At 40.8% G+C, this 27019-nt stretch overlaps 2 protein-coding genes across 2 annotated transcripts in view; one reads left to right on the top strand and one right to left on the bottom strand.

Annotated features, from left to right (window-relative positions):
- Positions 1-763: 763 nt before the first annotated feature.
- TMCO1 (transmembrane and coiled-coil domains 1) lies at positions 764-26610 on the bottom strand. The gene is made up of 6 exons (XM_039222932.1): positions 26437-26610; positions 25955-26032; positions 21315-21374; positions 15324-15370; positions 13432-13499; positions 764-947 (listed from the first exon to the last, which is right to left on the bottom strand). The coding sequence occupies exons 1-6, from the start codon at positions 26504-26506 to the stop codon at positions 779-781; spliced, it is 492 nt and encodes a 163-aa protein (XP_039078863.1). The 5' UTR covers positions 26507-26610; the 3' UTR covers positions 764-778.
- UCK2 (uridine-cytidine kinase 2) overlaps positions 26507-27019 on the top strand; it is a gene marked incomplete at its 5' end in the record, with an annotated part of 104806 nt that continues 104293 nt past the window's right edge. Inside the window, one exon of the mRNA XM_039222933.1 lies at positions 26507-26779. Within this exon, the coding sequence (XP_039078864.1) occupies positions 26507-26779 (273 nt within the window). The remainder of the gene's footprint in view (positions 26780-27019) is intronic.

Raw genomic sequence — 27019 nt, 5'->3', positions numbered from 1 at the left:
TTGGATGGCAGAGGAGACGGGGAAAGCAGTAAGTAGTAAGATCATGCAGACCTTTGGAGGCTTCAAACCATAATTCCATTTCCTACTTATTCTCACATGCCAGGCCAACCAGGAAGTCTGCTGCCACTGACAGTATTCAGAAGAAGAGTTCTCATGTGCCAATCTCCCCACTGAAATCCGGGTGCTGTTAGCACAGGGCCTGATGCAGGGCTCGAACCCATGAACCAAGAGATCATGCCTCTTCTCACTATTTAAAGTCTTATCGCAAAGGCCACTTCATTCTCTACACCTCTCTGCCTGATCTTCCCCGATTATTCAAATGTCCTGTCTCTGTCTGGGTTCCCAACCATCCATACTTCTCTCTTGGCTCTCACTCTTTCTCACTGTGAATGTCTTATAATCATGGTGGCCAAATGTAAATTCTCTAACACAGACTTGAGTATCTCAACTGTGAATAACCTAAAAATCACCAAATTACTACGTTTATTTGTGTCCCTGAAGAGCCAAAAGACGCCGGTATATAATAAGGAAGAACTGATACTGAGAAGACCAAACCCGCTCTTTATTTTTGCATCTTTAGATGACTAGAATGAAAAAGGAACCTCAGAGCTCTAAAAATGGGATATGGAAACATGTTTCATTTTATGGCCACCACCACCCATCCCAAAAGATCAGTAATGAGACACACATTTAAGGATCCACTGGAATTGAAAAACATTGCTGGCATAAAGCAGCAAAAGCTAACTTAGGGTGTGAGAGCAAGGAAGGATGTATATATTTAATGGTGGATATGGTCGCTCACCTGTCGAATCGACATGGTACAGAGAATATACAGGAAGATGAAGGAACAGTCCGTGGTATCATCCCCCAGCAAGTTTCGATGGGACAGTCCTTGGATGTAGGAAAGGGGGGTGAAAGGGAGCTTTGCCACAACTCTACCATCAAATCTAGAAAGGAAAAAACAAGGAATTGTTATTTTTGGAAGACTGACAGGCTTCTTAGTTCCAGAGAAGAATACAAAACAGAAATAGAACTCCAAGTTCCTTGATCTCTAAAAAAACAAAGTGAAATTCTCAAAAGCGACATAATGAACAAGGATGTAAGGAAAGACCCAGATTTTCTTCTCCATCAATCTTTTTCTAAACTAATGATTCTTCATTTTTTCAGTATCAGACCCCTTCAACCTTCTGAAAAATTATTCAGAACCTTACATGGTTGAAAGGTTAGATCTATCAATATTTACTGCTTTATAAATTAAAACTGAGAAATGTTAAAAAATGTTTATGAAATCATGTAAAAGGTAGAGTTAAATTCATTATGTTAACACAGTTTTTATGAAACATATCTTTTTCAAAACAAAAAAGAATTTAGTGAGAAGAAAGGCTCTTTTTTGTTTCCTTTGGGCAAATATCTTTAATGTTTTGTCTAATAGACTAGATTCTCACAGCTGTTCAGCATTGCAGGCTGTTGCAATATTACACATCATGAAGCCTTGAGGCCTCTGGGAAATTCCACTGTATGGTAAAAAGAGAATAAGAATAAAAAAGGAAGAAAACATCTTACAATTATTATGGCAGTAATTTTCATCTCAGGGACCTCCTCCGAGTCTCAAAGAGCTTTAGGGGTCCCCAGACCATACTTTGAGAATCACTGTTCTAAACCGTGGCACCAATGAGATTTTAAGGACCCTCTTTTGAAGACTCAGAGATTCCCAATGCACACATCAAACTGGCTAAACATTTCAAATAGAAATTCACAGACTATATAGTGGTGATTGAAAAAGGTAGAGTCTTAAAATGTATACACAATATTTGGAGATAACTTTTAACAAACCGTTAGTGTTTGAAAGTATTCTTTTTACTTTTTCTAAAATAGAAATGAAAAATGTTTCCAAAAGAGAAAAGCTTAGAAAAAGTTATAAAAATTGCATATCAGCATTTATGTTGAGTTTCTTTTATACTTTTCTATGAATATGTTGTATAAACAGTCAATAACAAAAAATTATAAAAATTAATGTGATTAAGGATAGTGATACTTTATATTAGAGAAATGTATGACTATATCAGCTAGATTATGCAGATCGTCTTTAATTCCAATTAAAGCAACTAGAAAATTCCCTCTTCAAAAGACACTTGGTATTTAGAATGGTCTATGGAAAAGAGAAGTAGCAATAGCATCTTTGTCTTTGGGGGGAAAAATCCCTAACTATCCAGATCAACTTCGATGGTTCTTAAAGAGCTTCTTATATAACTGGACTGCAAAGAATATAGAAGAGAATGAATTTGACATCTTCTATACATATGGCCATCCACTTACTACTTCCAATTGCCTTCCCAGCATATATTTACACAGAGAATGGCTCAATTGTGAAGTGATTTTACTCATATATGACAGCAGTATTTAAAGATCTGCTTGAAGTAATCACTGTCATTCTCTCCTAAGTTCACAAAAGTGAAACAAAAGTAGTACTTTTTTCAGAAGATATTCCCATTCTCTCAGAAGAAATATTAAATGCAGCTGGCTCCAATATTTTCTGGCTCTGTGCCGCACACAACATGCACACATCCAGGTACGTCACTGTGACTGCCCCATGGGTCGGTTGGACCGCGAGAAGAAGCGACAGAACAGATATAAGCTAAGCTGTCTATCCCCTCTTATTGTTAAGATACAAACCCAATAAATCCATCACATAGAGTCATTTTAGTAAAAGGCGAAAGATTTATTCGATCTGAAGAGAAACCAGAGTATTAGAGTCATTTTATTGTTATTTTCTACTTGAAATGTTAACAAAAACAAACACAGCCTCTTAGAACCAATAAACAAATTCAGCCAAGTTTTAGGATACAAAATCAACATAGAAAAATAATTCTATGCATTGCTATACACTAACAATGAGCTATATCATAAAGAAATAAAGAAAACAATCCCATTTACAATAGCATCAAAAGCAACAAAATACTTAGGAATATATATAACCAAGGAGATACAATGAAAACTCTAAGACATTGATGAAATAAGTGGATGGTGGCTCAGTCAGTTGAGCAGACAGACTTCAGCTTAGTCATGATCTCGCAGTTCGTGAGTTTGAGCCCTGCATCGGGCTCTCTGCTCTCAGCGTGGAGCCTGTTTTGGATCCTCTGTCCCCCCACTCTCTGCCCCCTCCTGCTGTGCTCTCTCTCTCTCAAAAATAAATAAACATTAAAAAAAACTTTTTAAGAAATAAGTTGAAAAAGACAAATAAATGAAAAATATCTGTGTTCTTGGAATGGAAGAGTTAATATTGTTAAAATATCTATACTACACAAAGCCATTCATAGATTCAATACAATATCTATCAAATTCCAATGACAATATAATCCTAAAACTCATATGGAGCCACAAAAGACCCAGAGTAGATAAAGCAATTTGAGAAAGAACAAGGTTGGAGGTATCACACTTCCTGACTTCAAAGCTATAATAATCAAAACAATATGGTACTGGCATTAAAACAGATACACAGGCCTGAGGAACAGAGCTGAGAGCCAAGAAATAAACCCCCTTATATAAATCAACTAATATTTGATGAGGGAGTTAAGAATACCCAATTGGAAAAGGACAGTCTCTTCACTAAATGGTGCTGGGAAAGCTGGACAGCAACATGCAGAAGAAGGATATTAGACCTCTATCTTACCACTCACAGAAATGAACTCAAAATGAATTAAGGCCTTAAATGTAAGACCTGAAACCATGAAACTCCTAGAAGAAAACGTCGAGAAAAAGCTCCTTGACATTAGCTATCAGTTTTTGGATACGACACCAAAAGCATAAGCAACAAAAATCAACAAGTGGGACTACGTTGAATGAAAAGGCTTCTGTGCTGCAAAAGAAACAAGCAAGAAAAGGAAAAGGCAACCTATGGGTTGGGAGAAAAAATTTGCAAACCATACATCTGACTAAGGAGTTAATACCCAAAATATAAGGAACTACAAACTCAATGGCAAAAAACAAATAATCTGATTTTTAAAAGGGCAGAGGGTCGCTGCAGACATTTCCCTAAATAAGATACACAGATGGGCAAGAAATACTAATCATCACAGAGATATAAAGCAAAGCCACGATAAGATATCAGTTCACTTCTGTAAGAATGGTTATTTTTGAGAGAGAGAGAGAGAGAGAGACAGATGGTAAATACTAAGGATGTTAGAGCAAAGGGAACCCTTGTGCACTATCCGTGGAAACAAGGATGGTGCCGCCACTATGGAAAACGAAATGGAGGTTCCTCAAAAACCACCATGTGATCTAGCAATCCCACCTCTGAGCATAAGTCCAAAAGAAATAACATAAATTACTATCTCAAAGAGAGATCTCTTCTTGATGTTCATTACAGCATTATTCACAATAGCCAAGATAAGAAAACATCTTAAGTGTCCATTGACAAATGAATAGCCAAAATGTGAGACAGATCTCTCTCTCTCTCTCTCTCTCTCTCTCTCTCTCTCTCTCTCTCGATATATATTATACATACAATGAAACATTATTTAACCACCAAAAGGAAGGAAATCCTGCCATTTGCAACAACATGAATGAACCTTAAGAACATGAATGAACCTTAAGAGCATTCATTATGCTAAGTGAAATAAATCAGAGAGAGACCAATACTGTATGCTACTACTTAAATGTAGAATCTAAAAAAGCTGAACTCATGGGGCGCCTGGGTGGCTCGGTGGGGTGAGCGTCAGATTTTGGCTCAGGTCATGATTTTCCCATTTTTGAGTTTGAGCCCCAGGTCGGGCTCTGGGCTGACAGTGCAGAGTCTGGAGCTTGCTTCAGATTCTATGCCTCCCTCTGTCTTTGCCCCTCCTCTGCTTATGCTCTGTCTCTCTCCCTCTCTCTCTCTCTTAAAAATAAATAAAGATTAAAAAAAAAAAAAGCTGAACTCATGGAAACAGAGTTAGATTGATGGTTGGCAGAGGCTGGGATGGGAGAAATAGGAAGATGGTAGTTAAAGGATACAAACTTCCAGTTATAAGATGAGTAAGCTCTGGGCATCTAATGTATAGCCTAGTGATTACAGTCAACAATATTATATTATATACTCAAAGTTGCTAAGACAGTGAATCCTACATGTTCTCACCACAACTACATAAGGCAAAGGATATGTTCACTAACCTTACTGCAGAAATCCTGTTATAATATACACAAGTATCAAATCATTGCATGTATATCATGTATGTACACAAACATATACAATGTTGTATGTTGTGTGTCAATTATATCTCAATAAAGCTGGAAAAAAAAGATTTAGGAAAACCACTGACGTCCTGTAAGCTATTCACTTATGGAAAAGTTAGTATCTATTATGCGTGAGACCTTAAACCAGTCACAAATATGAAAAAAAAAAAACACGCACACACAAAAACTACCAAAAATTCTTACTTTTTGATGTTTATTTATTTTTGAGAGAGAGAGAGACAAGAGTGTGAGCGGGGGAGGGACAGAGAGAGAGGGAGACACAGAATCTGAAGCAGGCTTCAGGCTCTGAGCTGCCAGCACAGATCCTGATGCGGGGCTCAAACCCACGAACTGCAAAATCATGACCTGAGCTAAAGGAGGCCACTTAACTGACTGAGCCACCCAGGCGCCCCCAAGAATTCTTACTTTTAATGAAATAATTTTTTTTAATGTTTATTTATTTTTGAAAGAGAGAGAGACAGAGAGACAGAATGCGAGCAGGGAGGGGCAGAGAGAGAGGGAGACAGAATTTGAAGCAGGCTCCAGGCTCCAAGCTGTCAGCACAGGGCCTGATGTGGGACTCAATCTCACAAACTGTGAGATCATGACCTGAGCCAAAGTCAGCCATTTGACCGATTTAGCCATTCAGGCGCCCCTAATGAGTTAATTTTTTTAGGAGACTTGAGGATTGTCATAGAAGTAACTAAGTGAATTGATGTCTAGCCTAATAAAGAAGAGAGTTCCGGAATGAAGGGGAGAGGTGCAAAGAGAGAGCTGGTAGATTATTATTATACCTCGGTAGATTATTCTCTGCAGTTCTACTACTGAGTGGAAGCACAGGGAGGCATATTTTGGTCCAGTAAAAAGAATTACTTTCAGGGGCGCCTGGGTGGCTTAGTCTGTTAAGCGTCCGACTTTCGCTTAGGTCATGATCTCGTGGTTCGTGGGTTCGAGCCCCGCGTCGGACTCTGTGCTGACTGCCAGCTCAGAGCCTGGAGCCTGTTTCGGAGTCTGTGTCTCCCTCTCTCTCTGACCCTCCCTTGCTTGCGCTGTCTCTCTCTCTCTCTCCTAGAAATAAATAAAAAATATTAAAAAAAAAAAAAGAATTACTTTCAAACCCTAAAAACTACTCAATAAAAATATGTTATCTCAGAAATCATGAAGTTCTTCATTGTTGGAAATAATTAAACAAGAGGATGGAAAATTATCTGCTAGAGGTATTATTGAAGGGGATTTGTATTGGGACAGAAGTTATGTGTTAAATGGCTTTTCAGATCTCTTCAAAGCCCAAGATTGTAATGTTTCAGCTTTAGGGAAATGATCCAGGCTGAAAAGCCAAAAAGAAAGAAACAGCTAAAAGTCCCGCCTCCTATCGCTACTCTGGAAATCTGGAAACTCAAGTCCTTCCCATTTTAATCTAACCTTAGGCTTTTTTCTTAAAATCTGCCAGCTGTCAACAAATTTAAGACTAAAAAGGATATTAGAGATACTGCATCCCATCCTACAATTAACAGATGATCAAGATGAAATTAGAGAAATAATTAAAAATTGAATAATACAATCTAAATATGTAATATTTGGGGTGCAGAGACAGAGTGTGAGCAAGGGAGGGACAGAGAGAGAGGGACACACAGAATCCGAAGCAGCTCCAGGCTCTGAGCTGTCAGCACAGAGCCCAACTTACAAACTGTGAGATCATGACCTGAGCTGAAGTCGGACACCTAACTGACCGAGCCCCCGAGGTGCCCCTTTATTTATTTTTAAAGATTTTATTTTTAAGTAACCTTCACACCCAACATGGGGCTCGAACTCACAACCCCTAGATCAAGAGTTGCATGCTCCACTGACTAAGCCGGCCGGGTGCCCCGACTGGACTACCTTTCCGTATTTTTTTTTTATTAAGTTTTTGACCCTTGTCCAGTTGTTCTAATTCAATTCAGCTTAGAATTCGAGAGAAGGAGAAAGCAGGGAGAAAGGAGGGAGGAGAAAATTTGGAAAGAATGAGAACAAGTTATTTGTCTGATCATATGATTATCTCTCTAGAAAATCAGAGACCCAAATTAAAACCTACTAGAATCTATTAGAGTTCAGCAAGATGGTCAGTTACAAACTAAAATGACAAAAACCGGTAACCTGCTTTTATACCAGTAGTGATGCACTAGATGATACAAAATTTATGCAAGGCTTATTTGGAAGGTAACCACAAAAGCACATAAAATAAACTTAGCGAAACACCATGTTCCTAGATGAGAGTTTGAAACATTATAAGGGTGTCTAATGCTTCAAAATTAATATATACGTTTAATAAAACTGAAGTCAAAACTCAAATGGGATTCTTTTAGGTGAAGCCGAGACAGGAGTGATTCTAAAATTCACGTGAAAGAATGTGTGTCTCAGGTACAGTGAACAGTGCAGTTAGAACACAATAGTGTTCTAACAAATAGTTAGACAAATAGTGTCTAACAAAACAAATAGTGTGTAGACAAAATGAAATAAAGTTTGACAAACAGGCTGGGGCCAAAGCACGGAGTGCTGGGAAAGGCAGGTTATGGAGTTTGGACTAAGTGAGTAGTCAGAGCGACACAATGCTATGGAAGGACTTTATAGAATTATAGAATCAGAGACACATGAGTTACATCCCAGCTCAATGCTTACTAGCTTTGAAACCTTGGGCAAGTTAAATAGCTTGGAGTTTCATATTCTCATAAATAAAAACTACAATCCTCGGGGCACCTGGGTGGCTCAGTCGGTTGAGCGTCCAACTTCGGCTCAGGTCATGATCTCATGGCTCAAGAATTCAAGCCCCGTGTTGGGATCTGTGCAGACAGCTCAGAGCCTGTTTCAGATTCTGTGTCTCCCTCTCTCTCTGACCCTCCCCTGCTCACACTGTCTCTCTGTCAGAAATAAAGAAATAAAACATTAAAAAAAAAACTACAATCCTCATCTCAGAAGGCTGTTAAGGGGCACCTAGGTGGCTCAGTCAGTTAATGCTCCGACTTCAGCTCAGGTCATGATCTCATGGTTCATGAGTTCAAGCCCGGCATCGGGCTCTCTGTTGTCAGCAGAGCCGGCCTTGGATTCTCTGTCCCCCTCTCTTTACCCCTCCCCTGCTTGCTCTCTTTCAAAACTAAATAAATATTTTTTTTATAAAAGAAGAAATTGTGGCTTCAGTAATAAATAGTTTTTAAAAAAAGGCTGTTAAGATTACAAAGACAACAAAAGTTAAGGGTTTAGTACAGTGGCCAACAGCAGTTACTATTCCATCAGTAGCAGATGTGGTTATGAGGCAATGAGAAACATGCTTTTGGGGATGGTTAACTTAATGCTGGGACGACAGGACACCTGAGCAGAGAGAGAGCAAGTAGGAAGCTATTGCCACAGCCAAGGTTAAAGGTAATAGCAGAGAGGAAAGGTAACAAGCAGAAACCAGGAGCAGAGCTGGCGTTGCACGGATGGGACGAAAAGAGGAGAGGGAGGTGGGAGGAAGAGAGAGAGGGAAGGGGGGAGGGAAGAATGGACAGATGGGTGGATGACTAGACAGACACAGAGAGGCAGAGTCATAGGAACTGTTAACTGATGGAGTAGAGGGTTGACAGTGTTAGAGATAACACAGGGTCTAGCAGTAAATTTGGGACAGGCTGGATGCATAAGAAATGTGAGCTGAAAGGAAGGAAGGAGAGGGAGGGAAACTATAAAGGCTTCAATTCCAGGTGACTCGCACCGAGGGCCACTGAAAGACACACACGTATCAGGGAGAATTTGCTTTGGCAGAGAACGTGATGGGTTCCACGTTAAGTCTCAAAAATAACATAAACAGAAATAAGCCTCTCCAAGGCCCAGGGACAGGCTGCTCTGTAGCCCAAGGAAAAGGCAAAATATAGTTGGGATAGGGTGTTATTGTTACAGGATCTCTCTCTCTGTGTAAGAGATTTCTCTATAATGGATCTTCTACAAATTTCGATGACCCCTACATAAGATAGAACAGTAAGTTTTTGACTAGTAAGTCAGTATTTCCTATATGGATGTCTATTCCATTCGAAGGCAAAAAGCTACTTGAGACCTTAGACTGGGCAATTTTCTTTTACCTCCCACAGTGTGAGACCCAAAAACATGGCATGCAGCTTTTCAACCTGAATAAACATTAAAAATAGTTGAAACCTACTATAAATATTCATGTAGAGCCCTCACAGAACTCTGAAAACTGAAGGGAGAAAGTCAAAGGCAGGCAAATGAAAAATATATTATAATACTTCATGGTTATGTGATTCCATGATTATAATCAAATGTATTAGCTTCATTTAGTCACTAAACCAACTCTGGATTCAAATCAAAACTGCATGCCAAGCTCTAGTTTTAACTACAGAAAAAAATGAAAGAACTGGCAAATTCTTCTAAAAAGAATCTAATATTACCTCCTACTGTAAATAATGAACATAAGCCAAAGGATCCATTTCCACGTCTCACAACTTAGTTTACAAGTCAAGACTTCTCCCTACTTAAACCTAATGTCAACACTCTCATCAGTAAAGAGACACAGTCTTTGAAAATTAGATTTACATTACTGACCTGCATTATTTTTTTCCAAACACTACTATGTTAATACTGAAATAAACACTCTCAATACAATATTTATCGCTGAGACTAGCCTATCTTATTATAAGACTCTTTGAGCTGTCCCAGGCTAAAATAAACTATGACCAAAGAGTTAGTAGAAGACATTTTCATCAACTACATTCAGACTCATACTTTTGAGAATTTGGTTCCATTGCAATTGGTTCACTAACTAGTATTTTATATTTTTTTATTAGAAAAAGAGAGAGGGAATACACGTGTGAGTGGGGGAGAGGGGCAGGGGAAGAGAGAATCTCAAGCAGGCTGCATACTCAGTGCAGAGTTCAACACGGGGCTCGATCCCACAACCCTGGGATCATGACCTGAGCTGAAACCAGCAGTGGAATGCTCAACCGACTGAGTCACCCAGGTGCCCACTAGTATTTTCATAAATGAACCACTGACATCTGGGAAATTAGTAATTACAATTTAAAATTTTTTTACTTTATTTTATTATTTTTTTGAGAGAGCGAGCAAGCGAGCAAGCAGGGGAGAGGGGCAGACGGAGAGAGAATCTCAAGCAGGCTCCACGCTTAGCATAGAGCCCTATGCAGGGCTCAATCTGACGTCCCTGGGACCATGACCTGAGCCAAAATCAAGAGTTGGATGCTCAACTGACTGAGCCCCCCAGGTGCCCCATAATTTAAAATTTTTTGATTCAAGGGGCGTCTGGGGAGCTCAGTCAGTTGAGTGTCCAACTTCGGCTCAGGTTATGATCTCATGGTTCGTGAGTTCAAGCCCTGAATCGGGCTTGCTGCTGTCAGTGTGGAGCCTGCTTTGGATCCTCTGTCCCCCTCTCTCTTCCCTTCCCCTGCGTGCACTCTCTCTCTCTCTCAAAAATAAATAAAACATTAAAAAAAATTTGTTGATTCACACTTCAAATGGGATCAAATTCTTACCTGAGAATAGTACAGAAACCATGAAAGAGGAAACTGGGTTGTACATTGACAACTAGCTTTTAATTTATTCAGTAAGTATCTATATAAGCCCTGAAAACCTAAAGATACAAAAACTGTTACCTGTGAAGACTATAAGAACTTACAGTCTATTAGAGGGAGACATGAACATCAGTTTGGTACAGAAACATACAACTAAGGAATAAAACAAAATGCTGAGCCTCCAGCAAAGCAGGACTTGACTCTGTCACAAAAATCACACAATCAAGCTAATGCCAATCAGAACAGATACACAGGGGCTCCTGGGTGGCTCTGTCGGTTAAGCGGCTGACTTCAGCTCAGGTCATGATCTCAAGTTCGTGTGTTTGAGCCCCCCCGTCGGGCTCTGTGCTGACAGCTCAGAGCCTGGAGCCTGCTTCAGATTCTGTATCTCCTTCTCTCTCTGACCCTCCTCTGCTCATGCTGTCTCTCTCTCTCTCTCAGAAATAAATAAAACATTAAAAAAATAAATAACGTAAAAAAGAACAGATATACAAACACACTGCATTAACCTTAAAAATATTATTTAAAAAATCAGAAGTATGAGAAAACCAGAAGTTAAACATCAAATTTAAAAAGTATAGATGAAGGGCACCTGGGTGGCTCAGTCAGTTAAACGTCCAATTTCAGCTCAGATCATGATCTCAATTTATAAACTCAAGCCTCACATCGGGCTCTCTGCTGTCAGCACAGAGCCAGCTTTGGATCCTCTGGCCCCCACCTTTCTGCCCCTCCCCCCCAAAATAAATAAACATTAAAAAATTATTTTTAAGTATAGGTGAGTATTAGCCAGCTCTATGTTGTCCAGAATGTGACAATTTAAGAAGGATATTTGAGTATTTGAGTTGTAAACAGACACTTACTAGTTAACTATAAAAGCTTTCAGTGTTTGCTTTCCCTGGTAATTAATTCGTGGTGATACATATTCAAGAAATGACAGTACGGCAGGGTGAAACTGAGTACTGAGGTTAGAATCACAGGACAGAAATCTTGAGCCTCCTAGATACCTTAGGCAAGTTATTTCATCTTCCAAAGATCTCTTTCAGCTCTAAAGGTCTGTGATTTTAGAAATCATTAGCTAAGGAAATTTTATATTAAAACCATTTTGGACACCTCCTCTAATCCCCACCCAAGTAAAAAGAGCCACTCAATTCTCTTCCCCAACTGCACTTTATACAAACAGATTTCCAGAATAAGAGCCAGCAATGTATTTGTTTTCTGTCTTTTCTTCCCATAAAATGGATTATTGCTGAGGGCAGGGGCCACACCTTATTTGTTATATTCTGATACCAGCCACGGTGCCCGGCACAGACTAGGCACTGCACTGGTGGGGAGGGAAGAATGGACTAGATGGACAGGGGAGGTGTGGGGAGAGGCACGGACACACAGAAGTGGAGTGGGGGTGGGGTGGGGGGGGAAGCAGGAGGAAAGGAGAGAAAAGAGGAGAGAGGGAAATTCTACTTCCTGTAGAGGTGATGTAGGTGGGCCCTGACAGGGACTCAATGACTTCTTGTCATCTTTGGATATTTTCCCAGTTTCTACCAAAAGTAGTTCCACAATTACTCAAGCCCACGATCTGCCAGTTTAGACAACAGTAACTTGCTTTATTGTTACACAGGTAACAGTTGTTATGACTCTATTTTTAAAAAGTGTCAAACATCTCTATAGAACCACCTGCATTTTGAACCAGCATGCTAATAAGTAACTTAAAAACACAGGACAGGGATGGGGGGTGGGGGGCTGGGGGGCTCAGTTGGTTAAGCTTCGGACTTCAGCTCGGGTCATGATCTCACTGTTTGTGGGTTCAAGCCCCGCGTTGTGCTGACAGCTAGCTCAGAGCCTGGAGCCTGCTTCAGATTCTGTGTCTCCCTCTCTCTCTGACCCTCCCCTGCTCACACTGTCTCTCTCTCTATCTCTCAGAAATAAATAAAACATTTAAAAAAAAACACACACACACAAGACGAGGCGCCTGGGTGTCTCAGTCAGTTAATCAGCCGACTTCGGCTCAGGTCATGATCTTGCAGTCTGTGAGTTCGAGCCCCACGTCGGGCTGTGTGCTGACAGCTCAGAGCCTGGAGCCTGCTTTGGATTCTGTGTCTCGCTTTCTTTCTGCCCCTCCCCTGCTCAGGCTCTGTCTCCCTCTGTCTCTCAATAACAAATAAGCATTAAAAGTTTTTTTAAAAAACACACAGGACATATTAAATTCTTTTTAGAGGCCCCATTATACCTTGGTTTTTACCTTGTACATAAAATATCCTCTATATTAAAGGGGGTGAAAAAGTTTTCATAGAATGGTACCTTCTCAGAATTGAGTTCCTTGATTCTGGTAATTGGATTGAAGTTATACAAGACAATGTGCATGCTTGTAGGATATATACATTTTAGTAGTCATGGGTAAGGGGGCATGAACCCCCTGATATACTCTTGAAATAATTAAGAAAAATACATAAATGTATGTGTGAGTACATATACGATAGGAAGAGACAGAAAAAGAGAAAGAAAATGGAGCAAAATGGGTGAATCTGGATAATGGATATATTATTCTTGTGGCTTTTCTATAAACTTGAAATATCAAATCAAAATATTACCCCAAAAAGTTAATTGCTCACACATATGCACACATAGACAACAACAGTGATGTAAGTAAAACCATATTATTATTAAAGTTACTCACATGGAATTGAACATTCCCATTAGGGCAGTAAAACAAAAGCCAATTGCGAACATGGATTTCATCCGGACCTATAAAAAGACCAACAACTGTCATTCCACACTAAGGAAAACCACCCCTAATGCCCACCCCCAAAAGTTTGGTTTCCTGTCATGTTTAAACGGCACTTCACGGCAAAAGGCTGTTTATTGGCTCAGCCAGCCTCCACCTCCCAGCCCTTCTCCGTGCCCCCTACTGATGAATGCTTCAGGGGTAGCTGTACAACCCAATTCTGGCTAATGACTCACAAGTACTGAATGGAACTTTGAAAAGGGACGAACTTGGCCAGCTTCCCTTTAGGCCTTTGGCTCATTCTTCTTGCCCAGAACGAAGAACATAGCACCTGAAGGTAAAGCATTATCAAAAACCCAAACAACCATGATCTAAGGATGGCTAACTTAAGTCCCTAATGACATTACCAAGCTGCCACACCAGCCCAGGATGACCGAACTCTGGACTTCTTCACCAAGTAAAAAAATCTTTATCTGTTTAAGTCATTGTCGGTTAAGTATTCTGCTACTTACAGCTACCTTCTTACTCAATTACGTATGTGTAAAAGTATAAGTAATTAAAAGATCAGAAAAATGTAAGATTAATAGTTGTTATTTCCCAGGGCACATGGGTGTCTCTGTTAAGCATCCAACTCTTGATTTCAGCTCAGGTCATGATCTCACAGTTTGTGAATTCGAGCCCCTAGTTGGGCTCTGCACTGGCAGTGTGAAACCTGCTTGAGATTCTCTCTCTCTTTCTCTCTCTCTCTCTCTCTCCCCACTCCTCTCTGCACTTCCCCTGCTCAAGTTCTCTCTCTCTCTTCAAATAAATAAATGAGTTTTAAAAAAAATAACTGTTATCGCTGGATGACAGGCTTATCAGCAATTTTTCTCTCTTCTTTCTGTAGTTTCTGAATTTGGTGGTGTAAACATTTATAATTATGTCAGCAGAAAAGTTATTTTCAAAAAGATGCTCTTCTAAATTAAAGCCTTACTTAATAAGAATTTTAAGAAATGGAAGACAATATAGCAAAGATCTTTTGGTAAGCAAAGGGGACTGTTGCCCAGTTTGGATGTCCTCTGCTAAACATACAGAAATTAAATAGAAAAATTAGCCAAGCCTATAATTAGCCTACCTGTGCCTTAGAGAGACAGGCTTGAATAATCTCTACCGTTTACAAATAATGAGTAAATGGGCAATAAAATCACTTGTCTTTACACTTTATGGTATGCCTGACACTCGGGACAAGAGGCCTCTAAAGAACAAAGGCAACAATAAAGGCCATCTCTAAGGCTCCAACCCAGACACTGGGCTGACAGAGGTCACCAGAAAACTAAAGATTCAGCGATGACATGAGAGCGAGAAGAAAATAGATACTACGGGGGCTTCTAGGGGACTCAGTCAGTTAAGCACCCGACTTCGGCTCAGGTCACAGTCTCGTGGTTCTTGAGTTCGAGCCCTGAGTCGGGCTCTGCACTGAGCGTGCGGAGCCTGCTCGGGATTCTTTCCCTTCCTTTCTGCCCCTCCCCTGTGCACACGTGTGCTTGCTCTCTCTCTCAAAATAAATTAAAAAAAAAAAAAAGAAAGAAAACAAACTACTTCATTTGAAACATACGGGGGGAGCTAATCAAGACCTGTGTGAGAGGGATAAATTATGCACTCTGGATAGCTCAGAAGCTCTTCTTACTACTGAAATCAAAGTTTGAGCCCAGGAGGATGTTTTCACTTCTGTCTGGTCAGGGAACACCCAGGACATTATGGGGTAAACTTCTGAAAAGGTAAGTATAGTGTGCTTAGTGCAGATCAGGGTCTTTTGCTAAAAAACATTTTGTAGTTTACCACAAAACTATACTTATGACTCTTACCATTGATAGGTCTCTGTTGTTATTTTTCAGTTTCTCTTCTTGCCTCTCTGAAAAGAATTAACAAACTGGTTACTATACACAGTGCTGAGTGCAAATCAGATGTTACGCTGTCACTGACTGGTGACTATAAAAGCACTTCTGTCTCAGCATCACTTAAGAAGATGAGCAGAATACCTAGAACACTGTATACTTTGTATTAGCAGAAAATCCAAATGCAGCAGAGCACTAAAATATTTCAATTTAAATAAGATAAAAAAACTAAAAAACATTTTTTAAATGTTTATTCATTTTTGAGAGAGAGAGAGAGAGAGAGAGAGCAGGGGAGGGGCAGAGAGAGAGACACACACAGAATCTGAAGCAGGCTCCAGGCTCTGAGCTGTCAGCACAGAGACCAACATGGGGCTTGAACCCGTGAACCATAGGATCATGACCTGAGCCGGAGTCAGGCACTTAACTGACTGAGCCACCCAGGTGCCCCTAAAATAAAATAAAAACCTTTAGGGATTAGGTAAAAATTGGGGTGCCTGGGTGACTCAGTCGGTTGAGCGTCCGACTTCGGCTCAGGTCATGATCTCACGGTTTGTAGGTTTGAGCCCTGTGTCGGGCACTGTGCTGACAGCTCAGAGCCTGGAGTCTGTCTTCGGATTCTGTGTTTCTCTTTCTCTGACCCACCCCTGCTCACGCTGTCTCTCTCTCTCAAAAATAAATAAAACATTAAAAAAAATTTTTTTAATTACCTCTGTAATTGAGTGTCTTAAACTTTACCTTAAGATATACTTTTATATTACACTGATAGAAAGCGTAAACATAATGAGGGCATTTAGGTTTCAAACATGAGTTACTCATCTCTTATGTTTTTATTTCTCTTTCAGTTTCTTCAAGAGAGCATAGTCTAAAATATAAAAGCCAATCAAGATCAATTTAAAATTTAAGTTTTTCATATTACAGACTAATTACTCGACAAATAAACACAGTTTTATAGCTAAGTCAAAGAATTTTTTTTAAATATTTTTTTATTTATTTCTAGGAGAGAGAGAGAGAGAGACAGCGTGAGCAGGGGAGGGTCAGAGAGAGAGGGAGTCACAGACTGAAACAGGCTCCAGGCTCTGAGCTGGCAGTCAGCACAGAGCCCGACGCGGGGCTCGAACCCACGAACCGCGAGATCATGACCTAAGCGAAAGTCGGACGCTTAACCGACTAAGCCACCCAGGCGCCCCTATAGCTAAGTCACTTAAAAGCTAGAAAATTTTGACTTAGATTTCAAGAAAGTTGTTATATACGTACAACCCAAGGAAGTCTCAACTGTACATGAATGCTCTTATTTACTGTACTCCATCAACATAAGGGACTTCACTGTTTCTATGAAGAAACTGAGACCCTGCAAAGGGTCAGTGACTTGACAGAGACCAACCACACAGGCCAGGACTAGAATCCAAGTTTCCCACCTTCTAACCCAATGATCTCTATATACACTATGCTACCACTCGCTTCGATCGTGTATTATTATCACCAGGATCAACTTATTCAACAAATACTTATGGATTACCTACTATATGCCAGGCACTTTTCTGAGCAGTGGGGATACATGAATGAACAAAGCACACAAAAATCCCCACCCTCATAGGAAGATTATAAAAAATATATTAAATGTCCTCTAAAAAAAATCTACCATGAGCATTAACTGGTGTGAGGGCTTGCCAATTTGCGCAGGTAAAGGAAAGGAGGATCAAGAACAGGCCTAGGGCTGCAGTTTCCCAACGGTACACAGCTGGGTGAATAGGTGATCCCTTGCCCTGAACTGCTCTTGTCCAGTCTGTTCTCCCTGGGAGGGGAGGGTATAAGCAGGAGAGAGTGGGAAGCTGTAGCTTCGTGGGAGAAGATGAGCAAAAGGAAATGAAGCTCAGGTCTATCTTGGGGGAAGGAGCTCTTTCGCTATCTGGGCAGTCTTCCTACAATGCAACAAGACGTTTTTAAATTGCGGGGTTGAGGACTCGGGTAGGAGACGGTGATAAGGTAGGCCTAAAATAACTAGAGAGGGAAGGGACTACCACTAGGAAATTTGTAAAAAGGGAAAGTACAGGCACCTGGGTGGCTCAGTCGGTTAAGTATCCAACTTTGGCTCAGGTCATGATCTCATGGTTCGTAGGTTCGAGCCCTGCTTCGGGCTCTGTAGTGACAGCCAGCTCAGAGCCTGGAGCCTGCTTCGGATTCTGTGTCTCCCTCTATCTCCGCCCCTCCCCTGCTCATGATCTGTCTCTCTCAAATAAACTTTTAAAAAATTAAAATAAAAAAATAAAATAAAGGTACAGAAAATCACTTATGCTAGAAACTGTGGCATATCCCTGACTCCCCACTTTCTCATCCAATCAAACACCACATCCTATTAATTTTACCTCGTATTTATGAAACCCTCCCCCCGCTCACCTCCTTCCTACCACGTCCTTAGTTAGCATTTCTAACACCTCTTACCTATATTATTTCAAATCTCCCAGCATGTCTCACTGCCTCCAAACTTGCTACCTCAAGTCCATCTTCCACGTAGCTGCCTGTCAGATCTACCTGATATGCAAAACTGACCAAAATTATGATACTCCCTAGCTTAAAATCCTGATACGGCTTTTCGTCCCCAAGATCCTGTTCCAACATCACCTGCAAGTCTACTGTCTGGCCCTGCTTATTCTGCAGCCCCATTTCCAATCTCCACCCCCCCCCCATTAATATTTATGTTCCTGCAACACCAAACAACTCTAGGCCACTCTCTATATGAAGGTTTTTCAAGATTCAATGTTGTTATTCGTGAAGTCCTTTCTACTTGGATGATGAACTGTCCCAATTTTCCCTGGATTGTTCCAATTTTAGCTCTGAAAACCACACATCCAAAGAACTCCTCAGTCTTGACCAACTGGGATTTCTACCTAGAACATTTTATCCTGTCCCTATCCAACTGCTTCCTCGCTGGCTCGTACTCAAGTTTTATTTTATTTTTTTAATTTTTATTTATGTATTTTTGAGAGAGAAAGAGTGTGAGCAGGGGAGGAACACAGAGAGAGGGAGACACAGAATCTGGAGCAGGCTCCAGGCTGTAAGCTGGTAGCACAGAGCCTGACATGGGGCTCTAACCCATTAACAGTGAGATCATGACCTGAGCTGAAGTTGGACACTTAACCAACTTAGCCACCCAGGCGCCCCAGTACTCAACATTATAAACCTCAGCTCTGTCTCATTTTCTTTTGAAAATATTGATTCCTTGGTCACTATTATTCTAGAGAGCTTTCTACAATATAAAAATATTCTGTCTCTGTGCTGCCAATAAAATAGTCACTAACTACATGTGGTTCCTGAAAAAAGAAAATGTGGCCAGTGTGATAGAGTGGCTAAAATTTTAACTTAATTTAACTGTAATTAATTTAAAAAGCCAAATGTAGCTAATGGCTGCTATACTAGACAATGTAGTCTTGGACACTGGATTAGAAGTCTTTCTTTATGCTTCCAGAATATTTCATGTAGATCTTTATCATTATACTCACTGAATTTGTACATTCTGTTATAACGATCTGTTTATATACCCATTGACCCAACTAGGTGGTAGGCTGTTGGAGAGCAAGGCATCTCTATGCCTTCTTCATCTCTGTATCCTCAGTAACTGGCAAGGGGTTAGTTGCTCAAAATTGTAGTGTGTGCTCAATAACTGTTTCATGAATGACTCAGCAATATAACAAAAGTGGGTATGAAGATAAAGCACACCAAAAATCCTTTTCTAGGAAGAGTAGTCCTTTATGATAAAGCTGGTAGCCTAAAGAGGCAGAAAAAGCACAAAGAGCCTCAAAGTTGAGAGCAAACTAAAGTGATATAGTTTTTCTGAAGCTCTATTTAACTTTTTTCCAATTATGTCCAAACAGAAACTATAACCGTAAGTATTGTCAAGGTAGGCTGTATGGGTACATGGCTTACGAATATAGCAACACAGGTGTATAATACATGTCAGCACTACTATCGTTCTTTAAGTTTCTCCACTTCAAACTGCTATTTAGTACGGACCATATACAAATAAAGCAATTTAGTTGGGTTTTAACTAATTCAGAAATAAGTTAATATTCACTGGATTTTGGAAGAGGTGCAAAATGCAAATTTCTTCGATGTTTGCTTTCACTCCTGACTCACCCGGGTAGATTCACAGCAGAGCATGATTGGCTGTACAAGATGTAGTCAGGTGGTACAGAAGCTAAGACTAATTCTCCACACAGGCATTTTATTCACGGGCAAGTAACAGCTGATTATGTCTGAGGCTGCCTAAAGGGTGTATGTTACGTGCTCCAATGATTTCACTTTTCCCTCGGGACCATTCCCAACAGACTAGAACAAAAAAGACAGTATATAAAAAGGTAAAGTTGATTTTAAAAAAGACACCTTGGGGCAGCTGATTTCAGCTCAGGTCATGATCTCACGGGTACGTGGGATAAAGCCTTGTATCGGGCTCTGTGCTAACAGCATGGAGTCTGCTTGGGATTCTCTCTCCCTCCCTCTCTCTCTGCCCCTCCCTTGCATGCATGCACACACACACACACACACACACACACACACACTCTCTCTCTCTCTCTCTCTCATTCAAAATAAATAAACGTTAAAAAAAACATGTAAAGTGCTTACTTAAGTGTGTTGTAGGTGGTAAAGTACTCAATGAATTCCAACCACTATTTTATTTACTTATATTTTTATTTAACTAATTCACACTAAAGCTTTAAGATTCAACTAAAACATCATTTCTTCAAGGAAAACTGACGCCCTAGCTTGGCTTAGATCCACTTTCTCTTTACTTTTATAACACTTAGAATATGTGTCTACAAAAGTATTTCCCATACTGCATTGGTCTGTTTTCTCTCTCTGGACAGATTTCTAATAGACAGAATTTTTTCTGCTTTGTTTCTCTGGTGCGACTGGAGCACCCGAGCCAGAGTAGTCTGACAGCTGCATCCTGACACGGAGCTAAATGAGTAACCCGTTTGGAAAACATCAGACACACTAAATTCAAAAGCTTTAATCAGAACAGGACGGCGGCATAGTCCAGCTTGATAGAATTCTCTCCTAGGATATAATTAATGGCAGTGACCTAGGTAGAAACATAGTTCCTGAACCAAACACACAGTTTCACAGTTTTTTCCTGATTTCAGAATCAGGAAGTATCATAAAGTATAAATACAAATTATATCTAATCACTTATCTTTTTGGAACAGAATTAAGTCTTGTAATTAAGTTCTAAAATACACTGAAAACTCAAAAACATGTGTTACTTTCCACACCAGATAAAAATTACTCGGCAGAAAATTTCCTACCCGCTGGTGGATTTCCACCATCAGTCAATTCTCAGTAAGGAAGCCATGGCAACAATACAAGTTACTCAGACTTAACTGGAAATAATCATGTCAGACATGAAAAAAAAATACACTTTTATCAAACTATGCCAAGAACCCTCAGCCAAGTTCAAAAGCCGTTACGGTCAGCATCATTTTACTAAAACTAAAATTTCAAAGTTAAGAGCAAAAAAGTAGCAATTGCTTGAGCTTATCCTACAAAGTGGACAAGAGATAGTCAAGTTAAGGATACGTGTGTAAATGCTTTGTAAACCACAAAATTAGACAAACATGAGTTACCATTGTTAACAACTACCTTACATTTTCATTACTTAAGAATTTATTTTTCTGGGGTGCCTGGGTGGCTCAGTCGGTTAAGCGTCTGACTTCAGCTCAGGTCATGATCTCACAGTTTGTGGGTTCGAGCCCCGCGTCGGGCTCTGTGCTGACAGCTCAGAGCCTGGAGCCTGTTTCATATTCTGTCTCTCCCTCTCTCTCTGACCCTCCTCTGCTCACGCTGTCTCTCTCTCTCTCTCTCAGAAATAAATAAAATGTTAAAAAAATTACTTTTCCAATTAAAAATTTTTCAAATTTCCAAAATTCATTTTTTGCAAATTTTGCATACACCAATAACTCATCTTACCTATTTTCTTCTTTTGCTGTCGACCAGCTGACTCTGTTATTGTTTCCTTCTTCTTTTCCACTGTAAAGACAGTAATAAGGCAAAAATCAATCATGTATTATGCTAAAGAAATGAAGGATGCTTTACCACAGCTGAACCAACAAAAGAAGCTCACGAGAAAGTTACACGCTGCCTTTGATCATGGTCATGAGTAGGTCAACTGATCTACTCCCACACCTACTAGCACGAAAAGGCAGATACAGCAATCTAAGACTAAGACATTACTGTAAGCATCACCAAACACCCATAAAGGACTGTATAAGGTCACAATAGTAATAACTAATGAAACATAATAAAAACTAAGACAGGTTTTAAGCCATCAGCTGAGGGTGATTGCCTTAGGTTGAGTCTAAGCACAATTTTGAGATTCTGCGGTCTCAGATAACTATGGTTAATTACAGCTCATCCTCCTATTTACTACAGAAGGTAGGAATGCATTCATTCTGGGGACTGGGGACTAAGTAAGAGGCATTTTTCTAGGTAGATAAAAAGATAAACAGGTGTCTGAGTGGCTTAGTCAGTTAAGCGTCCGACTTCGGCTCAGGTCATAAGCTCAAGGTATAGGAGTTCGAGCCCTGTGTCAAGCTCCGTGCTGACAGTTCAGAGCCTGGGGCCTGCTTCAGATTCTGTGTTTCTCTCTCTCTGCCCTTCTCCCACCTGGGCTCTGTCTGTCTCCGTCTCTCAAAAATGAATAAATGTAAAAAAAATTTTTTTTTAAATAAATAAAATAAAAAGATAGACATGATCCTTGCCCTCTAAGGAGCAATCTAGTGAGGGCAGACAATTGAATAACAATTAGAAACATTGCCAAGACAGACATATGCACAAGGTAAGGAGATCAGGAGAGTCATAAAAGCTAAGATTGGGGTGCCTGGCTGGCTCAGACAGTGGAGCACGTGACTCTTGATCTCAGGGTTGTGAGTTGAGCCTCATGTTAGGCATAGAGATTACTTAAAAACAAACAGATAAAGAAAGGTAAGACCAACTTCTTTGGATGCATTTCAAATATGATGATAGAGTAAAAGTAACCTTTTAAAGAGGAATAATGTAACATATTTAAATTTATATTTACTGTCTTTGATCTATCCACCCATCATAGTCCACCTTTGAATGCACTAAGAATAGGTATGTCAAAAATTACCTTTAGTTTATTCATATTCTTCGTTCTGTATATTATCTCAGCATACTTCCCTTACTAGCAAACAGTACAGTACATGTATTATTTCTAAAAGTTGTATTAAAGGGGTCCCTGGGTGGCTCAGTCTGTTATGCGTCCCACTCTGGCTCAGGTCATAATCTAGCAGTTCATGGGTTTGAGCCCCACATTGGACTCTGTGCTGGCTGCTCTGAGCCTGAAGCCTGCTTCAGATTCTGTGTCTCCCTCTCTCGCTGTCCTTCGCCTGCTTGTGCTCTGTCTCCCTCTCTCTCAAAAATAAACATCAAAACAAAAAAGAAAAGAGGCAAGTAACATAATAAGATTTGTGTCTTGAAAAGTTACTCTAGATGTACTATTTACTATGTACTATTTACTACGTACTATAGAGAATAAATTTGAGTGGCTGCCAGGAGGCCAATGAGGAGGCTACTGCAGTAGATGAGATGAAACAAGATACAAGTTTAGACCATGTGGTGGTGGCAGGTCTGGAGGGATGTGGAGAGACTGAAGGCTTTCAGGAAGAGAATAGTGACTTGAGGGTAGACTGCACGTACAGACTGAGAGAAGAAAGTATTCAAATCAGCAAATATTTGTGAAACATTTACCATGTGCCAGTCACCGTTCTGGGTGAATGGGTTATATCAGAACAACCACAAAAACCCTGTCCTAGTGAGGCTTTCATTTTAGCAAGTGGAGATAAACACTAAACACAATACATAAATAAGTCATATATTAGAAAGTGACAAGGACCACAGCGGGTAAAATAGATCGGGATCTGGAAAATGAAGAACAGTAGTGGTAGAAGAGATGAGCAGCCTGCAGTTTCAAAGACGGTGGTCAAGTTAAGACTCACAGAGGTAAACTTTGAAGATAGGAGGCTTAGACATCATAGAGATGAACATTCTAGGCAGGAGGAACAACCAGTAGAAAGGTCCCAGCACAGGCGTGTGGCTGATATACAGTGAATGGCATGCAGGTCAGTGTGACTGAAGCAGAGTGTGTTGAGAGGCAAAGAGGATCAGAGCAGTAACACAGGATGCTCTGTAGGCCACTGTAAGGACTCTGGCTTTACTTGAGTGAAAATGGGACACCGCAGAGGGTTATGAGCAGAGATGGGACATGATCTAAGGGTCTTTAAAAAAGGGTTATTCTGGGGCACCTGGGTAGCTCAGTCAGTTGGGCATCCAACTTCGGCTCAGGTCATGATCTCACGGTTCATGGGTTTGAGCCCCGTGTCGGGCTCTGTGCTGACAGCTCAGAGCCTGGAGCCTGCTTCAGATTCTGTGTCTCCCTCTCTCTGACCCTTCCCTGCTCATGCTCGTGCTCTCGCTCTCTCTCTCTCTCAGAAATAAATAAAAACGTTAAAAAAATTTTTTTAAATTTAATAAAAGGGTTATTCTGTGATATCTTGGGGACAGACTACAGGTAAACAGCACCTGCTGGAGACTGCTGCAATAACTCACACAAAAGAGGAAGATGTCTTGGACTATGGTAGTTATCAATGGAGGTAATGAAAAGGGATCAGATTCTGAATATACCTGAAGGTGGTCCAAAAGTATTAGATGCGGGGTGTGAGAGAAGAGTTAAAAATAATTGCACAAGGATTAAGGCCTGAGCAAGTAAAAGGACAGACTTGCCATTGACTAAGATCATGATTGCTAGAAATGAAGGAGGCTTGGAAGTGCGAAACAAGTATTCAATTTGGACATGTTGGGTTTGAAATATATGTTAGATATTACAATGTAATTGACCAAATTGATACATGAATCTTTAAAAAGTTTCTTTGAGTCTAGCTGACACATAATGTTACATTTCAGGTATACAAAACAACATAGTGATTCAACGTCTTTTCATGTTATGCTAAGCTCACCACAAGTGAGGCTACCATCTGTCATCACACAATGCAATTACAAGGATACATGAATCCTGCTAGGGATATAAACTGAGGTGTCATTGCCTAATATAGCACATGATTGAGTTCACCAAGGGAGTCAGTATAGGGATAAAAACAAATTTGGGGTCACCAACAATAGTAGGTTGAGAAAAGTAACCAACAAGGAAATTGCAAAAGAATAATCAGCAAGATAAGAGGAAAACCAGGTAGGTGTGATGCCTGAAAGTCAAGTGGAGAAAGCATATCAAAGATTCAGGTTTGCACTATGGGAAGCATGGAGGTGCCATTCACCACATAGGGAAATACTGGAAGAGGATCGCATTAGTGAAGGTAAAGATAATGAGTTTGGTTTTTATACGTTGAGGTACATTATCCACGTTGAATAAGTGAAGGAGCAGTAAACTACAATTTTAAAAGTATGAGTATGAGTTTGGTTTCTAATTCTTTGTTTGTTCTCCAACATTAGTATATCATTTAACCTTTCTGAGCCTCAATCTCTTTTCTATAGAGGGTAGTATTTATACAACTAGCCACAAATGGTTGCTGAGATGTTGCAAAGAAGAAAACTCTAAACGCTTATGAAGACGTAAAGGTATATCATAGAATACAGAAAGTCATAGAAATTTTAGGATACAAAAGTTATATTTAATCTTTAAAAGGTAGAAAAGAACACTAAATGCCACATCAAATCTGGAAGGAACCATTCACATTATATTTCTAGCAACTCCCTCAGCTGTGTCCTGTAGAATTCCTGCTTTACTTCAAAGACAGCAAACTCTACTTGTTCTTAACATTGTCCTCAAACTCTCCATCAACCTCCTTACGCATCAGAAACTTGGCTTATCCCTGAAGACACTTTTTTTTTTTTAATGTTTTATTTATTTCTAGGAGAGAGAGAGAGAGAGAGAGAGACCAAGGGAGGGTCAGAGAGAGAGGGAGTCACAGACTCTGAAACAGGCTCCAGGCCCTGAGCTGGCAGTCAGCACAGAGCCCGACGCAGGGCTCGAACCCACGAACCGTGAGATCATGACCTAAGCGAAAGTCGGACGCTTAACCGACTAAGCCACCCAGGCGCCCCCCTGAAGACACTTCTTAGTACTAATTATAACGACCTATTGGTCTCCAAACACACCTTCTTGCTAAAATATCCACATTTTTGCACATATGCTATCTTCTTCGCCTGTAATCCTTCCCCCATCTCACTCTCTATCCAAATTCTAGTTATCCAAGGAGGACAGCAAAACCATCTGTATCACAAACGCTTCCAGGGCTGCTCAAAACTGAATGGGATCTCTTTTTTAGAACCACCACAGCACATAACAAGTACTTCTCATGTCCCCTAGCACTGCCATTTGTATTGCACATTTTGCATAAAAATATCGAATACTGCATACATCTATATAAATATCTCCAATTCAAATTGGATTCACCTTTGCATTCCTGTAAGGTTTTTGTGTCAGTCGGTGCTCCTAAAGTATTTACTGTGAACATGCATGCGCTCAACGAACTTGACACGTTGAAGCTACGTCTAAAGGATGTTGCCATACTCACATTTTTTACTCTGTTTTTCCACCTCCGCTTTCAGTCTCTTGTACTTGTCTGTCCTGTAAACCAGGACCCAGGTTATGCCTGAAACATCAAAAGCAACATGCTAATAGACAAATGGTTATAACGGTCACAACAAACTGTTATTAGTGGTGACTGTTGGGTAAGGAAGGATTTCAACTTTTTGCTTTATATTTATATCTATATTGAAAAAAGTTAACTCTTTTCAAATGTTAAGACAACGAACTCTTCACCAAGACAACGGAGACATGATATGAAGGTGTCTCCATAAGTTCGCAAGTGAAATCTACCCTAGCGACCCTTCCCTCTCCTGTTCCCAAGTTACCCCAATTCCCTGCATGAACCCTCCCATCCCCACCCCAAGCAAGCAACGCTCGCGACCACTCCCTTGGTAGCCCGAGGGTCCCGAGTCTTGGGCTCCTTCCCCTGGGGAGGCGATCACGCGTCAGAGAAGCAGCAGCTCTCACCCTCGGCGAGAAGAGCCGTGCACACGGAGATGAAAACGATGAGCAGTGTGTCTGCGAACATGGTGCTCATCTTGCGCTTTCCTCTCTGCACTCCCACCCGCCAGGGGGGAAGCGCTCGAGAGCCGGCAAAAACGAAGCGAAAACGACTTCCCTAGATTTCGGGACCACCGAGCAACACTCTCTGACAGCCCGGAGTCATACTTCCGCTTCCGGGGCAGAGCGCCGGGAGGGCTACTTCCGGAGGGTTGCGTGGCCGCGCGACCACAGCGGGAACCCAGCCGCTGGGGCTCAGGCCCAGTCTCGCGAGAGCTGGGCCCTGAGCCACCGCGCCGGAACTGCGGCGGTGAGACTTTGCCCCTTGGCCCTTGCTCGTCGGGGTCTCGGGGCGCCCAGTTCTCTGCCGGAGCCCATTGTGGGCGCTCGTCCGCGCTTCTGCCTCAGCCCCGCCCGAAGGCCGGTTAGGTAGCGTAGTGAACGCCTGCGTTAGGTGCCAGGCCCCGGCTTTGGGGCTGGGGACGCAGAAATCAGTTAGTCGTGGCCGCTGGCTTCAAGGAACGCCCGTCCTAGCGAAGGAGAGAAACTT

This window comes from Hyaena hyaena, unplaced genomic scaffold, assembly GCF_003009895.1.
Source record: "Hyaena hyaena isolate Hyena2069 unplaced genomic scaffold, ASM300989v1 scaffold_1216, whole genome shotgun sequence".
In the NCBI taxonomy this organism is placed as follows: Eukaryota; Metazoa; Chordata; class Mammalia; order Carnivora; family Hyaenidae; genus Hyaena; species Hyaena hyaena.
Note: the sequence above shows the minus strand (reverse complement) of the source record. Positions and strands in the feature narration are given on the sequence as shown.

Coding starts and splice junctions, on each gene's coding strand:
- TMCO1 (XM_039222932.1), bottom strand. CDS start 26,506: ATGAGCACCATGTTCGCAGACACACTGCTCATCGTTTTCATCTCCGTG. Junction 26,033..26,436: donor CACGGCTCTTCTCGCCGAGG/GTGAGAGCTGCT, acceptor TTGATGTTTCAG/GCATAACCTGGGTCCTGGTT. Junction 948..13,431: donor ATGGGAATGTTCAATTCCAT/GTGAGTAACTTT, acceptor TTTCCTTTCTAG/ATTTGATGGTAGAGTTGTGG.